Source organism: Sciurus carolinensis, chromosome 3, assembly GCF_902686445.1.
Source record: "Sciurus carolinensis chromosome 3, mSciCar1.2, whole genome shotgun sequence".
In the NCBI taxonomy this organism is placed as follows: domain Eukaryota; kingdom Metazoa; phylum Chordata; class Mammalia; order Rodentia; family Sciuridae; genus Sciurus; species Sciurus carolinensis.
The window spans coordinates 11,962,218-11,978,054 of record NC_062215.1 but is presented as its reverse complement, the minus strand read 5'-3'; the positions used below and the strand labels follow the sequence as shown (position 1 = coordinate 11,978,054).

Sequence of the window (15,837 nt, the reverse complement as noted above, 5' to 3'; positions counted from 1 at the left end):
AGGAAACTGATCATAGACTTCGAGAGCTTGAATAAAAGAAGAGAGGCCCCCTCTTGGAATGAAGGCCTGTTTGGGAAGAAGAGCCTTGGCTGGGGGAGTTACAGCCACATTTCCTTGAAGGTGCCTATGAATTCCTTCGTGCCTCTCCAAGCTCAAATCTCCTCTGTCCACGCTGATCCCAAGTTGCCTTTCACTCATTTGGATCCTTCACCTGCCCTGGGTTTCCGAGGGTGGAGTGGGATGCATTTGAAATCATCTGGTCCTCTTGCCTTCAATCTGGCTGTCACCTGCTTCTCCTGCTGCCTTCCACCCTGTTCCCTATTTTCTTCCTTTTCATTTCTTTTCCTTCCTTGCATGGTGAAAACAGAAGAGGTACAAAGCTTTACCACTAGTATCCATTCAAAGGGACAGAGGAGAAAAGTGAAGACTGTTTGTGGAATCTGCAGAGCAGTTGTAGAGGGGACAGATAGAGGACTCTCCTAGGACCCTTGAGGCCTATGTCACTTGTGCCGTGGTAGGTGACACCCACGTGTGTGGGTGCTTGATTCTTACTTCCAGGATTGTCAGGAAGAGGACTGGAACAGAGCCAGCCACTCTTAGGTCCCTGAAGGGGAGCTGGTCAGGAGAGAGCCGTGAATATCACCTGCAGGCCTGAGAAGCACAAGTTGATTAGACCAGCGTTACACCCAATTAATTGGTGGGATCACCACCACCACCTACATTCATAGACCAGTGAGCACTAAATAGTGGAGAGGACCTTCTAGAACCTTCCTCAAATTTCCTCTTTGTCAGGTGACTCCTTGGGGTTTAGTAAATGGCACCCCTGCATTCAAACCCTCGGGAGGTTCAGCTCCTCTGACTGGGTTGGAGTGGCATCTGGAGCGATGTCCTTAAGGGTGGGCGGCCCAGTTAAGGACACCTGTTTTGGAGTTCAGCAATGACTTTGATTTGATCCTGGGTCTGACAGCGACCAACTATGACTTTAGTCCAATGGTTATTTCTGGTCACCTGTAGAATGTGTGTTCATTAAGGTTCTGGTGAGACCAGTCTGATGACTGGTCAGATGTCCAAGCCAGCATCTGACCCCCATAGGAACTCGGTTTGTGCCCGCTGATGTGATGGCCCTGGTCGCAGTCCGTTGCCTTGGGTGGGAGTTGGTTCCTGGTCAGGCTCCGTGTGCTCGTGAGAGTCCAGTCTCCTGCGTCGGGCAGACTCTCGTAGGTGCAGACACTCAGTTTCAATAAATAAGCTTCAGGCCACTCAGTAAGTCGCTGGGCTTAGAGCCCTATGTCCTTTCCCCCATCAAGGGCCTGGTCAAGTGCAGGCCTCTGCAGGTAGCTTGCAGACTGGAGATCTGCTCCTGGGCGCTGGTCAGCCAGCCTGCCCTTCCACGGAGCCCACTCTCCTGGCGCTGCCTTTTCCCTTTCTCGGGGCAGGACTCACACTTGGAAGTCTCCCCCGCCCCCGCAGTGCTCACCGTGGTGCACTCCAGCTGTGGCACTCTCACCTAGATTGAATTGTTGCTCTAGTGCAGTCCCCATTGCCCCCTCAGTGGCCCTGACTGGTAGCCTAGGTCAGCCAACTTTGGGGAAAGCAGCCACTTAGGATGCGGGGGGCACCAAAGGTAAGGAGCCTCAGGTCGGCCCGTTCTCCTGGCGGCTCCCTTGGTGTTCTCGGACTCTTCATGTCAGCACTGCTTGATGCCCCAAAGACGTCTTTCTTCTTTCACCCCATGACCGACAGCGCACCAGGGAGAGGAGACGCCGGAACCTGACTTCAGCATTTCCAGCCCCAGAGCCGGCGGCTTTGTAAATAAGTGGCCTCTGGAAGGGACATAAATGGCACAGGGAGTCACTCCTTAACCATTCTACTGTTTTCAAGAGTGAAATGCTTTTCTAAAAAGAATCGGAGCAACTCCAGGTGGTTGTTCAGTGTGCGCTAACTTGAGTAGAGGCTTTCTTCTTAAACATCCTTACCTTTGTTAATGCTTTTGGGTTGGTTTTTAAATAGAATGGACATATGGGCCCGTAATTCCTTCAGGTTGCCCTAAGGTCACCTCTCAAGAAGGACTTCCTTGACCCCCTCCCCACAATTTAAAATTGTAGCTTCTCCAGGCCCAGACTGACCCGCTCTCCTGCTGTTTTATCACAGTACTTACCACCCTCTGGTGTGTTTTTGCTTCGTTTTTGCTCATTGCCTTTACCACTCCACTAGAATATGAACTAAGAGTAATAAAATTTTTTGTCCCCTTTGCCCACTGCTCGGTGCCCTAGTGCCTAGGACCAGGCCTGGCACATAGTAGGTACTCCAGTATTTGGAGGAATTGCACAGAATGGCACATTGGAGAGGCTCTTCTCTTGATGCCTACCTTGGTCCTTTGTCTTTAAGAATTTGTTTATGGAGGGGGTATCAGAGCCAAGGGAGATCATAAAAAGAAGGAATTTGGAAATGACTGGGAGGTTGATTGCTGCAGACTGAGACACCTTCAGTAATGCCTGTGTTCTCCCCTGTGGGTTTGGTTCGTGTCCCTCCAGCCTTTAGCTCTAGCACCACCTATAATGGAGCAGTAAATTGGAGTAATAACGGGCTGTGGGAGAACCAAAGGGGCATGAGGATCTTTAGTCTGGGCACCTGAAAATAGGAGTCCTCGCTCTGTATTGGGTTGGCTGGAGGACAAGCCAGTCCTGAGACAACCACCTGAGAAACAGGCTTCCTTGCATCTGCAAAGGGGCCAGATTCCCAGTGATGACTGATGGGCAGGGTTTGGAGTTGGTTTGGCCACTTGATCTTGGGTGGATCCTTCCCCATGGGGACTTGATCAGGTCTGGCGGCGTGTGGCCCTGTGCACGGCATGTGTGAACCAGTGTGCATGTTGTAACATCCTCGTGAGCCTAGGGATTTTGTCCTTTTCTTTCCCTTAGAGATGGAATCCCTCCTTATCGCGTGGGGAGTAAGAAACAGCTCCAGAGAGAAATGCATCGCAGCGTGAAGGCCAATGGCCAAGTGTCCCTACCTCATTTCCCGGTGAGTATAGATTTTGGTGGGAGGTGCCTGTTTTCTCCAGCGCTGAGTCCTGAAGAAAAAGACAGGAGGTGGAGTGGGGCAGTACAGGAAAGGAGGAGCCATTCTTAGGGTCCCCCAGGGGAAGGGAGAGAGGAAGAACAGGATGCGAGACAGAACATGGTTCTTTAGGGTGAATTGACAGTGAAATAGTTATGAGGTTCAAGATGACTTATTTTTTGAATCTTTTCACATTTTCTGAATTGAAAAAGGGAAAATTCCCTATGAGAGAGAAACCAAAGTAGCACCTTCCCAGAAACCAGGCAGTGCCAGGGGATTATTGCGTGATGACCTCATTTGCATTCCCATGAAATGGAAGCCTGCTGAGGGCGGGGAGTCTTGGGCATTCTGTATTCAGACTGACAACGTTTCCTGAAACATAGCAGGTGCTCAATAAAGACTTGATTGAATGAATGGGAGTTTAGAGGAAACGGCCCCCTTTGGAAGGAAAACCCTGTCCCTGGGACTTCTTGATGCGTTTACTGCATGACTCAGCCTTTTCAGCCATCCATTTGTCTGTTTGGCCATTTCCCTTACTAACATCTGAAACCCTGGAGGGTAGCCGTTCCGTCGTTTCTATTTCAAACCTCAGAAGTTGGCTTAGTACCTGCTGATGAGTCTGTGCCCAACAAATGTGACTGATGGAAGTGTTTGGAGGTGAGGATCCCATGAGCAGCTTCTTCGTATGACTAAGCTAGTGGATAAAGGGTTTCTCTGGAACCTTCCTCTTATTTACATGTCCCTGAAAACAGCTGGCACATGATCCCCTGGATTCCAGAGCTACCCCTTAGGCCTCCCCATTTCAGGGCTGTGTTTCTCAGAATAGCCTGAGATCCAGGATGCAAGGACACCCCTTCCTCAGGGAGGGGAAGAGGGCACCCAGCTTACGGCAGGTGAATGTTTACGAACCCTTCCTGCCAGTGTCAGAGTCCAGCTGATCTGTCTGGCTATGTCATGTTTAGGAAATTAGCATATCCAGTGCTGACCCCATGTCGCATCCGTGTGGACCACGGCTCACCTCTGAATGCTCATCACAGACGAAGGCAGACTTACTTTGTCTTAAAATCAGAACACTAAATTGTGTTTTGGGGGGTAGGGGTGGGACTCCAGAATTCCCTCTTTGCCCAGGCAACAATGTGGATGACAGAAATTTCCGACTGGGGTGTTGGTGGCATGTATGTTAACAGTGGAAAGTTCTCTGGCCCAGGCTTGTAAATTAGATGATTTTGTCCTGGGGTGTGCAAATCGACTTCTTCCACCAGGCGCTACTGTCACGGGGGCTGGGCTGCACGGAGCCAGCCGTGGTGAGAGTGGCCCTCACACAGGGGCCTTTCAGGTTTCCGAAGCTAAATGTTGCCCAGGCAAGGCCCATTTCCGCGGCCGGGGGGATGCTGGCCTTTTGCAAGTTGGCTTTCTGCTCCCCCACCCCAAAGAAAAGGGCAAAGCAAGAGGGAAATGAGGAAGAAGGAGGTAGAACAAGTGGAGAGGTGGGGGGAGCAAGATGACAGAAAAAGGACAGAAAGCTGGGCGGTGGGGGTCCTCTCTGTTTGCTGCTTTTGGCAGGCGTTCTCCGCGCCTTTTTATATTCTGCACTTGATTTGGAGATGTTCCCTTTTCCCTTGATAGATCAGCTTCAGGCAGCCAAGCTCAGCAGTGTTCTGCTACTAGCCTGCAGCAGCTTTCTTCATTTTCTGTACAAAGAGATAGGGAGGAGGGGAGGAGAAAAACGAGGGAGATCCAGGACAGTGTTGAGACAACACCACCTCAAAGGTGCGCAGTGTGCGGCCAGGAAATAAATTACCACTTCTTCTCTGATCTGGGGCCGTTTGACTCTTTTTTCCCCCCTTGTCCTCCCCCCCCACCTCCTTTCCAATCTTACTTTTTTAATTTCCAACTCCCTTTCTGTTTAGCCTCTACTTTTTATTCCTTGAGTTGGTTTCTCTCCCCTCCCCACCTCAGAGGGCTGCTTTTTTTTTTTTTTTTTTTTTTTTTTTTGATGTTTGACAACAGTCTTTGAAGATTTTCTACTTCAGAGTAGCTACTGATGGGCTGGTTGTACTACAGAGAGAACAAGCAGGGCCTCTCGGAGTGCGACCAACTGCTCCTGCCCAAGGCAAACGCTGGTGGGGACCATGGCTCTCCATGAGGCCGTGGCGCCCGCGCATAAAAATCCGGAGCAGCCCAGGCCGCCTCGCCAATCGCTCTCCACCCAAATGCGGGGACAAGGCCCGCTTTCCCTGGCCCGCGAGCTCCGTTCCTGCCGCCCCTGCCAGGGCCCGCCTGGGCTGCTAAGCGTGCCTGTCCCTTTCCCCCCCGCATCCTTAGAGAACCCACCGCCTGCCCAAGGAGATGACGCCCGTGGAGCCCGCTGCCTTCGCGGCCGAGCTCATCTCGAGGCTGGAGAAGCTGAAGCTGGAGCTGGAGAGCCGCCACAGCCTGGAGGAGAGGCTGCAGCAGATCCGCGAGGTAGCGCCGCCACCTGTCCCTCCGCGTGCGCCCAAGCGCGTGTGCGCATGTGTGTGAGAACCTGGGCCTGGGGTCCCACCCGCCTCCTGAGTCACCTCCCCTCTGCTGCCTCCCCTTCCAGGACGAAGAGAAGGAGGGCTCCGAGCAGGCGCTGAGCTCGCGGGAGGGCGCGCCTGCCCAGCACCCCCTGTCCCTCCTGCCCTCCGGCAGCTACGAGGAAGACCCGCAGACGATTCTGGATGACCACCTGTCCAGAGTCCTCAAGACCCCTGGCTGCCAGTCACCTGGCATGGGCCGCTACAGCCCGCGCTCCCGCTCCCCCGACCACCACCACCATCACCACCAGCAGTACCACTCCCTCCTCCCGGGGGCCAAGCTGCCCCCAGCAGCTGCTTGCCCGCTGGTCGGGAGCAAGGGCTTCACAACGAAACAGACAACGAAGCACGTCCACCACCACTACATCCACCACCACGCCATCCCTAAGACCAAGGAGGAGATCGAGGCGGAGGCCACGCAGAGGGTGCGCTGCCTCTGCCCTGGGGGCACTGAGTATTACTGCTACTCCAAATGCAAGAGCCACCCCAGGGCCCCAGAGCCCGTCCCCGGGGAGCCGTTTGGGTGAGTGTCAGAGGGTCCTGAATGTCCTGAGCTGGGAGGAGCTCCTCTGCCAGCCCAGGCCCTGGGCGGGTATGCGGTGGGGTCCCAGGTCCTGGACATTGGGCTTCCAGGAGTTGGGCAGAGGCTGCTGCAGGGTGGAAGGGCTCAGGTGCTCGGATGAGCTTTCCTTCTTGCACCCTGTCTGCTCGACTGTCTGCTTCAGAGTCCTGGAGATTTAGCTGGCTGTCTGGGTTGAGTGTGGCTTTTGGTTCCCCACAGTGGCAGCAGAGGCAGCACCTTGCCCAAGCGAACCGGGAAAGGCCCAGAGCCAGGCCTGGCCCTGCCAGCCAGGGAAGGAGGGGCCCCTGGTGGAGCTGGGGCCCTGCAGCTTCCTGGGGAGGAAGGAGACAGGTCGCAGGATGTCTGGCAGTGGATGCTGGAGAATGAGCGGCAGAGCAAGCCCAAGCCCCATAGGTAAACACCGCCCGTGGGGCCTCAGTCCCGAGGTATTGTGGGGATGGCTATTTTTGCAGTGGGGAAAACAAATGTGACTGCTCGTTCCTGCCCTCTTAATATTAGAGGTTGGACTGAGCAGCCCACAAAAATGTCATGTTTTGGCAATGACCCGTGTTGGTGTTATGGTAGAGTTATTTTCTTCTCTCTCAAAGCAGAATAGACAAGTTTCATTGAAGTCACATTTTCCAGTTTTTCTAACCCAATTTCTTTTTCTTTCTCTCTCTCTCTCTTTTTTTTTTTTTCCTCTCTCTCTCTCTCATTCCTTGCTCAGTGCCCAAAGCACAAAAAAGGCCTACCCCTTGGAGTCTGCCCGTGGGTCCCCAGGCGAACGAGTCAGCAGGCACCATCTGTGGGGGGGCGGCGGGCACCCCCGCCCAGCCCCCCGCCCCCATCCCTTTACCCAGGACTCTGCAGTGCCTCCCCTGACACCACCCAACACTCTGGCGCAGCTGGAGGAGGCTTGCCGAAGACTGGCAGAGGTGTCGAAGCCCCCAAAGCAGAGGTGAGTGGGGCGGCCTTGGAGGTTGAGCGTTTGGGTTTGGAGGTGGAGACTGGGTCTGTTGCCTGTGGGAGGGGCCCTTCCTGGCTACCTGTGTCTCGGCCTCCTCTGGGAGGAGGAAATGCTTCCGGCAGTAAGCGCCTCCTTTCTAGCCTCTAGAAATTGTTTAGTTATGTTCACTCTGCCAGTTAAACCAGGATCTGTCTGTTAGGCGAGTCACGCCTAGGAGCAGGAGGGTGAGTTTCAGTAATTCCTTATAAATCCCATCTTACCACTGTCTTGATCGTCTGCAGCGGGTTAGGTGAGCATGTAAGTAGCCATGACTGGTCTTTGCAGGACTGGAAATGTCCTGTCTTGGGCTCCTTTCTGAGACACACTGCAGACCTCCTGTAGTCCCTGTTAACCTAGGGCCCTGGTTGGGTCTCACAGGCATGAAGGTTGGGCACATGTCTCTTCAGGAGGCCAAAGAGAGTAGTTTTTTTTTTTGTCTGCTCTCAATGGCCCTAGGGACAGTAGTGCACCTTATAAAATGCCTTTGCCCTGACTGTGTCCTCAGGTGCTGTGTGGCCAGTCAGCAGAGGGACAGGAACCACTCGGCCACTGGTCAGGCAGGAGCCACGCCCTTCTCCAACCCAAGCTTGGCTCCAGAAGAGTGAGTGTCTCTACCCAGATTACTGAGATGCACCAAGTGGCTTAGGTTTCCGGGTACTTGTTATCTGGAATTACTTTTCTTTTTTTTTTTTTTTTTTTCCCAATACTGGGGATTGAACTCAGGGGTCTTCAACTGAGTCACATCCCCAGCCCTTTTTACTTTTTGAGACAGGGTCTCACTAAGTTACTTAGGGCTGCACTGAGTGACTGAGTCTGACCTTGAACTTGCAATCCTCCTGCCTCAGCCTCCCGAGTCACTGGGTTTACAGGTGTGCATCGCCGTGCCCGCCTGGAATTGTTTTTTTTGTAAAACTCTTTTCATTGTATAAAAAACACCTTGATTTTAACACCAGCGATGACCAACAGTAAATGTAGATGTTGTCATCAGTGAGGATCCTGGAAAACATGTCAGTACTAAGAATTGCATCACAACACAGGTTTTCTGGGGGCTCATAGGAATGAACAGCTGGGTCCTGAAGCCCTCAACAGATGGGTAGAAGGCGGAGTTGTCCCATTCAGCTTGTACGTTAGTGGTGGAGGAAGCATCTCCTGTCCCCTGAACAGGGAGAAGGTGCTCTGCTGTTGCAGATGACTGACAAGGCCATCTTTTTGTTTTATGTGGTCTTCCCCCAAATTGAGCCATGCTTCTTTTCAATAAGAAAAGAGTGGATAGAGGAGTCTGGCTTAGTTTAATTATAGGATGATGCATTTAAAAAGAAATTTGCTCTGAGATCTACAACAGTCTAGAGTTTCTTTCTTAGACTCTTGATCCTGAGCAGTGAGCAGTATTGAAGTCCCCAATTAGCCACCTCCCTGGGCCCTTCCATTGTTCTGATTGGTTGACCTCAAGTCTACCAGCTATCTGCACCAGCAGCCTCTTTTTGTTTAAAGCTACTCTACAAAACCTCAGGATAATGGGACTGTCAAGACGACTGGCTACCTTAGCTGTGTTTCTCCTTCAGAAACCTGGGCTTCCGGCGTTTTTAGTGGGCCGTCTCTGGAGGTGCCCTGTTCTGGGTTCATCTCTGCAGCATTCTCTAGTGGGGGGTGTGCCCCGGCAGCCCCCGATTCTCTCTCCTCCCTCTCGCCTTCATTGGCAAGCCCCCGTCTGCAGTCACCTGAAGGAGGCTGCTGGGTACCCCATTTGGCGTTGAGGAAGACGATACCAATTTGTACAACTGAAAGGAAGCTCTCCTTTCCTGCATGCTCTGTGCAGATCATGTGCAGATGGACTGTGTGTCCACCAGAGGTGGCTGCCTCTGTGACATGAGGGCCCCGCCCCAAGCCTTGAGCTCACAGCTTCAGCCTCAGTGTTAGGAGGCTGCCTCTGTATGTGTGGGTTTTCTTTAAATTTGTATCTGCTTTGAGAAGCTAAACTTTCTGCACTCTGTCTTATTTTCAGTCACAAAGAGCCAAAGAAACTGGCCGGAGTCCATGCACTCCAGGCCAGTGAGTTGGTTGTCACCTACTTTTTCTGTGGAGAAGAAATCCCGTACAGGAGGATGCTGAAGGCTCAGAGCTTGACCCTGGGCCACTTTAAAGAGCAGCTCAGCAAGAAGGGAAATTATAGGTAAGAGTCCTGTGACTTTTTTCTGCTCTAGGGTTTGTTTGCTCAGAACCCAGAGCCAGAGGCTGGAGCAGCTGCCCTAGCCTGGGCAGGCCTGGGTGGGGCAGGAGGGAAGGGCTTAGAAGTGCCCGGGGAGGCTCTCCCAGTGGGCTGCTGGGCTTTGTCCTCCAGGTGAACAAGACTGGGGAGCAAAGGAGCAGCAGTGGGCTTCGTCGTCAGAAGGGTTGGGGCTTGCCCATGTGGGGGAGGCTCTGCCTGAACGCGAGGGGCTGGGGGGTAGGGCAGACTGATCAGGAGGGAGACCCTGAAGGTACCTCTCCGCTTGGCTTGGACCTAGAGAGAACTGGACACTGGAGGCTCAGAGAAGGGCAAAGGCCAGGAAAGGAAGAGTCAGCAGGTCACTGAGGAAGGAGTGCCCTTAACAGAGAAGGGCCAGGCGTGTGGGCGGGCACCTTCCCTGCGTGGGCCTCATGCCTTCTCCCTGCAGGGCCCTGGATGGGACCCTGGGCTCTGGCCTCCTTTCCTCATGGGCAGAGTAGAAGTGCCCTGGAGAGGGCCGCACGGCCCTTGCCGGGCCCTTGGGAGTGTTGGAGAGCGGGGGCGAGTGGGAGCCCACCCTGGGCCGTTTCTCAGTCGCTTCCTGAAGGAGAGCACGTGGTGGCTGCTTCAGTTCCCGTGGAGCTCCACCTGCCCTTCGTCCATGGTCTTTTTGCCAAGAGAATATGCCTGGGCTGTGCTCCAGTTGCGTCTGGGACCAAGATAAGCAAGGCTCCCAGGGGCCCCTGGGTCTGCACCCAGGAAGGAGAGCCACCTCCTCAGTGTGTGCCCTGTGCAGCGCCCACCCACCTCCTGTCCCCAGAGCCAGGGGACGGGTGGAGAACCCGGGTAGCACTTAGCAGCCTGAGGGGGTGGCAGGAAGGCACGGGGCTCCTGGACAGGGTGGGCCACTCGCCACAGAGCTGGCTCCGAGTGACTTTACCAGTCGCCTTCACCCGAGAGTTAGCTTGGGCAGGGCCACAGTGATTCCTTTGGCAGAGGGAGGGGAGGTTGGGTTGAGACCCTGCAGGTGATTGACCAGCAGGGCGTGTAGCTGAGCCTGAATCTTTCCCTTTTATACCTGGGAAGAGACAATTCTGAAAAGTTATCAAAGGGACCAGGGAACAGGCCTGGCCGCTGCTTCTTTTAATCTTGAAGAGACACAGGTGAAACTAATTACACAAGTGTGCCCCTCCAGGGATTCATTTTGATCTCGGCTTTGACTCGGCTGGACTTTGAGGGGAGCTGCAGGTGACCTTCAGGGGAGAAGAGCCACAGAGCGCCGAGCAGAGGCTCGCAGGGAAGGTGCACTCAGCCACTCTGGCCGCATCTGGCTCTGATTTTTTTCTCCTAAGGCACATTTAATAAGCCTGGCTGTGAAGCCCTGGCCTTCCCCTTTGATGCACACAGCCTTGCACAAATGGCCGCCTCTCAGATTCCTTCCTGATTGGATCAGGCTGTGGGAGGGTCCTCCTGGCCACCTTATCTCTTCAGGGCCTGGGCTGGATTCAGTGCCCTCCTGGTGGGGCGGGGAGGGGGCACAGGGTGCCAGGCCTTGCCCCCCAGGGGCTGCACGGGCCCCAGCCTCTCAGTTTGCACCCCTCCCCCTTCAAGAGGAAGGCCCAGTGAGCTGGGGCTGTGGCGTGGGGACTGGATGTTGAGTAATCTCAGCATGGCAGGGGTTCAAGAAGCAACGGTCCTGCCAGACCTGCCAGACGCTGTTGGTGCCAGATGTCAGAAGAAAGCCGAGTTTGCCACATGAAGCATGTTGCAGTGGGAAGCCTGTTTCTTGGAGAAAACGAGGGCCGTGCAGCACGTCTGAAGTCCTGGGTGGCGAGGCGGCCTTGCCTCTCCCCTCTCTGGAAGGGGCTATCGTTGTGTAAAAGGCCGCTGCCTTTGCCCAGAGGTGCTGAGGGAGCCCAGCTGGTGACCCTGGAGGGTCAGAGCCAGGGCTGCCTCCGGGGCTGGGGGATCTGAGCCTCTGATTTGGAAGAGTGACTTCCCGCTGTCCTGCACACAGGGTCCTCCGCGTTTTCTAACGACCTCTCGGGCTCCCCCAAGAACACCGACCCGCCCCCCTGGACGCGAAGCATTTCTTCCTGGCCAGAGCGCTAAGACAAAGGCGCTGACTGGGCCCAGCTGTCCCCTTGGACTTGGCCTTATCTCCTAAGAAAGCCTTTGGCTCACCTTCTTTAGAGAGGAAGAAGTTTAGCTCTGAACAGAGCAGTTTTTTTTTTTTTTTTTTTTTTTTAAAAAGAGAAAAGACAAAAAACCCCCAAAACCCACCCTAGCCCTGAGATGGACTCCTGTGTTTTAGAGGCTCCCCCTGCTCCCAGGGGACTGTGACTTTCTCTCTGCAAGTGGCCTTTTCGAGCTAGAAGTAACAGTTTGCAGGGGTGGATTTAATCCACCTGAGGGGTCTCCCTTGCTGGGAACAGGGAAACAACAGGGCCTCGCCGAGTCTCCACAGGGCCCAGCTGAGGGGACAGCAGTGGCCTGACTCCCAAGAGGCCATCGTTTGCGTTTGTGCACTAACAGCTTTAGGAGGAAGAAGGCTGGGGGCGCGAGGAGCCCGGAGTGGCAGTGTAGTGGGGGCCTTTACGCTTGGACTCGGAGCGGGAGGAGGGGAGAGGAGGGTGCCACGGGGCCAGTGCTGTGTGCTGGACGCTGCGACAAGTCTGGAGCCGGCCTGCCTGCTGCCTGGCTGGGCCCCGGAAGGGCGAGCAGCCCCTGGACTGACGGACAGCCGCGAGTCTGCCTGCTGCCGGTGCCCGCGGGTGCAGGCTCCTCTGTTAGGCTGGCCGCGCCTGGAACTGAGTCCAGTTCTGTCTGAAAGACACCCGCCCCGCCCCCAGCCTGGTTGCCGCTGCAGGTAAACCTTGCCCTTCCTGTTCTCGCCCCAAAATGCAGGAGGAAGAAGCAGCCCTGCTCCCACGTCTCGTGTGCCTCGGAGAGTGGCAGGTGTGAGCGGAGGTCCACGGCCTCCGGGCACTGGCGGGAGAGGCCGGTGCAGGCTGCTGTCCAGAGGGGGACAGCCTTCCCCCCGAAGGGCCTGCTGATCCGTTGGGCCTGACAGCACCAAGAGCCCCTTAGGCGCGGACAGCAGTTGACCAGCACACCCTCGTTCCCTGTGTGTCTTTAAGCAGAGCAAGAAGATGCAGTTCCAACAAGCTTTTCTGGTTTTCCTTTTAAGGTATTACTTCAAAAAAGCAAGTGACGAGTTCGCCTGTGGAGCAGTCTTCGAGGAGATCTGGGACGACGAGACGGTGCTCCCGATGTACGAGGGCAGGATTCTGGGCAAAGTGGAGAGGATCGACTGAGCCTCTGGGTTCCGGCTCCGGTGAAGCGTGGGGCCGAAACCCGCGTGCCCTGTCTTGGACCTGAGCAACAGCCACACGACGTTTTGAAGGAAAATTAAACCAATGAAGAAGACTAACTCTAGGGAAGCATTGGCCACTGGGCCTCCGGGAGGGTGGGGGAGGTTGATTTTCATTATTCATGAGCTGGGTACTGAGATAAGAAAAGCCTGAACTATTTATTAAAAACATGACCACTCGTGGCTATTGAAGATGCTGACTGTGTTTGAGAGACTGCCATACATAATACATGACTTCCCAGGGACCCGGAATCCATGCCCTAAGAGGAGCTGTGTATACTTACCTGGACAGGAGTCCTTACTGATATTTATTGAACAGTTGATCGCCCCCAGCCCCAGTTTATGGATATGCTGCTTTAAACACGGAAGGGAGAGAGGAAGTTCTGTCTGCACTTAGGAGCAGGGCTGGGCGTACAGGGGTGGTTTCCTGAACGGAGGAACCGCGCCTTGCACTGCCTTTCCCCAGGGAGGACAGACGTCTTATTTTTTATTGTTTATTTTTTTAAATGGTGCCCTACCGTTAACACATGCAGAAATTGGTGCATTTTTTTTTTTTAACCCCTGTGCTGCTTTGTCATAAAGGTCTTGAGGGTCGGCTGTGTTTCAACATCACCTTTTTGGGCTGGTCACGTTGGGTGGGATGCTCCATCGTGGAGGAAGGGGAGTCTTGTTGGGGCGCCAGAGTCACCCTGGAACCAACCGAGGTTCCACATCTTCTAGCCTCTCTCCGCCCTGTGGCCCGGGGGCTGAGGCCTGCTGGGAACCCTGCCTTGGGTTCAAGCTGTGCTTGTACTGAAGTGACGGTTCTTATTTTATCTCAATTAGCCTTTGGACCACAGCCATTCGGGAAACTGTCCCCTACCCCTGCCGCCACCCTGCAAATCCAGAAGCGGGAGACCTAGCAGCACCTCTCCTCCAGACACTTCACCTTGGCGTCGGGGTTCTGTGTTAAGTTAATCTGTACATTGTTCGCCATTGTCACCTGTACCATACGTCTGTATATAGTGTACGGCAAGAGAGTATTGATCCACTATCTCTAGTGCTTGACTGAATCAGTACAGTACCTGTACCCGCACGGGGAACCCTCCGTGTGTCGCCCTATATTGAGGGCTCAAGCTTCCCTTGATTTTTGAAAGGGGTTTATGTATAAATATATTTTATGCCTTTTTATTACAAGTCTTGTACTCAATGACTTTTGTCATGGCATTTTGTTCTACTTATACTGTAAATTATGCATTATAAAGAGTTCATTTAAGGAAAATTACTTGGTACAATAATTATTGTAATTAAGAGATGTAGCCTTTATTAAAATTTTATATTTTTCAAAACGTCGGTCTCGTTTTGTCTCCCGGGTGCCGCAGGCTCGGGCACCCCCCTGCGCAGGTGTCCGCCTTTCCTTCCCGCCTGCCCAGCCCTTAGCTGACCTCCTGCTCTGAGGCCTGGTAGGACTCGGGTCCTCCAGATCCCCTGGTTGCTGGCCAAGGCGCTTCTGGTCACGGAGCAGGTGTGCATGACCACGTTCCCATGAACACCTGTGCTCCATTTCCCTCGGTGCGTCCGCAGTCTGGCCAGGCAGGTGCAAGTGCTAAGGGCCTGAGGTGGGTCCTCCCGGGAGCATCTGTATCTCATTCAGCATCTTCCAGGTGAAAAGCCCCTCTGAAAACAGGTCTGTGGCCCCGGCCCAGCCCCATGAGGCCAGTGGACTTTGAAGTCCTTGCCAACCTGCCACCTCCCCTGCCCTCATCTGAGCACTGTGGCCTTCAGTGAGGCTCTGGCCGTCCAGGTGTGGGCAACTAACAGCAGGTGGTTTTGAAACAGGCGAGGCTGGGTCCCTGGGCTGCCAGGGGACGGATGGGCTTCATGTGACCATGGAGGTCAGTGGTGGTGGGTCACCCAAGCACCCTCCCTGTGTGCTGAGCAAGTCCACTTAATCCTACAAATTAACCCTTTGTAAGAATAAAAGGACCGCAGTGGGCTTGGACTAGCTGTGCTGTTTTCAGGAAGGTGGCGTCTGCAGTAGGTCTGGCTTGACTTTGTCCCTGCTGCCCTCTGGGCTCAGGCTGAGCTTAAGGCCAGAGCCCAGGCTACGTGAGGGAGGGGCGACTGGAACAGAGCGTCCTGAACGTGGTAGCAGCATTCTGAGCGGACCCGGGGGTGTGCAGGTGCATCTCAGGCCTTCTGATGCATCCAGTGAGGAGGATAAGGAGGTGACAGCTTGAGACTCAGACAAACCTGGGCTCCAGACCCAGGGCTTCTGGCTCCTGGATGGCTGTGGGCGAGAACTTGGCGCCTGTCAGCAGGACGAGCTGATCACTCATGTTTTAACCCCTTATTTCATTTTATTGTGGTATAAACACTAAACATGATAGACACCTTGACAGAAGTGTACAACGTAGTGCTGTTCCGCAACCGGGCGACAGGGTACTGCAGACGCCTAGAACTTCCTCCACTCGCGGAACTGAGATTTGCGGACTGATGGGCAAACCGTCACCCCACCGCACCCAGCTCGGGGTGGCTGCCATTTTGCTCTCCAGCCCCGTGAGTGACTGCTTGTTTAGATGGCTCACATGAGCAAAGTCACACACTCTTTGTCCTGGGACTGGCCTATTTCCTTTAGCAGAACGTCCTAGGGTTCATCCGCGTTGCCGCATCATGGGGTTTCCTTCTCTCTGAAGGCCGCGCAGCCTTGCGTTGTATTTTCACCCCACATTCTCTTAGCTCTTCTTTCGACAACGGGCATTTGGGTTGTTTCCACATCTTGGCTCTTGTGACAGACACTGAGGTGAACACCAGAGTGCAAGTCTCTCTTCAGAATCTGGATTTCAATTTTGGGGGGAATTACCGGGGATTGAACTCAGGGGCACTCAACCACTGAGCCACATCCCCAGCCCTGTTTTGTATTTTATTTAGAGACAGGGTCTCCCCGAGTTGCTTAGTGCCTCTCCGTCACCGAGGCTGGCTCTGATGGCCATCTCCTGTCTCAGCCTCCCGAGCCGCTGGGATTACGGGCGAGCACCACCGCGTCTGACCTGATTTCAATTCTTTTTGCTAAATACCTACGAGTGGAAT

At 54.2% G+C, this 15,837-nt stretch overlaps 1 protein-coding gene across 7 annotated transcripts in view; it reads left to right on the top strand.

The window, feature by feature from the left end:
• Positions 1-14,063, top strand: part of Axin2 (axin 2) — a 30,177-nt gene extending 16,114 nt beyond the window's left edge. For 5 of the 7 annotated variants that reach the window (XM_047546612.1, XM_047546611.1, XM_047546613.1 and 2 more), the window contains 8 exons: positions 2,922-3,024; positions 5,386-5,526; positions 5,648-6,144; positions 6,403-6,597; positions 6,911-7,141; positions 7,695-7,790; positions 9,192-9,359; positions 12,586-14,063. In XM_047546612.1, the coding sequence (XP_047402568.1) occupies positions 2,922-3,024; positions 5,386-5,526; positions 5,648-6,144; positions 6,403-6,597; positions 6,911-7,141; positions 7,695-7,790; positions 9,192-9,359; positions 12,586-12,712 (1,558 nt within the window). In that variant the 3' untranslated portion in view covers positions 12,713-14,063. The remainder of the gene's footprint in view (positions 1-2,921; positions 3,025-5,385; positions 5,527-5,647; positions 6,145-6,402; positions 6,598-6,910; positions 7,142-7,694; positions 7,791-9,191; positions 9,360-12,585) is intronic. The other 2 variants (XM_047546616.1, XM_047546614.1) reach the window with 2 other exon arrangements.
• The last annotated feature ends 1,774 nt before the right edge of the window (positions 14,064-15,837 follow it).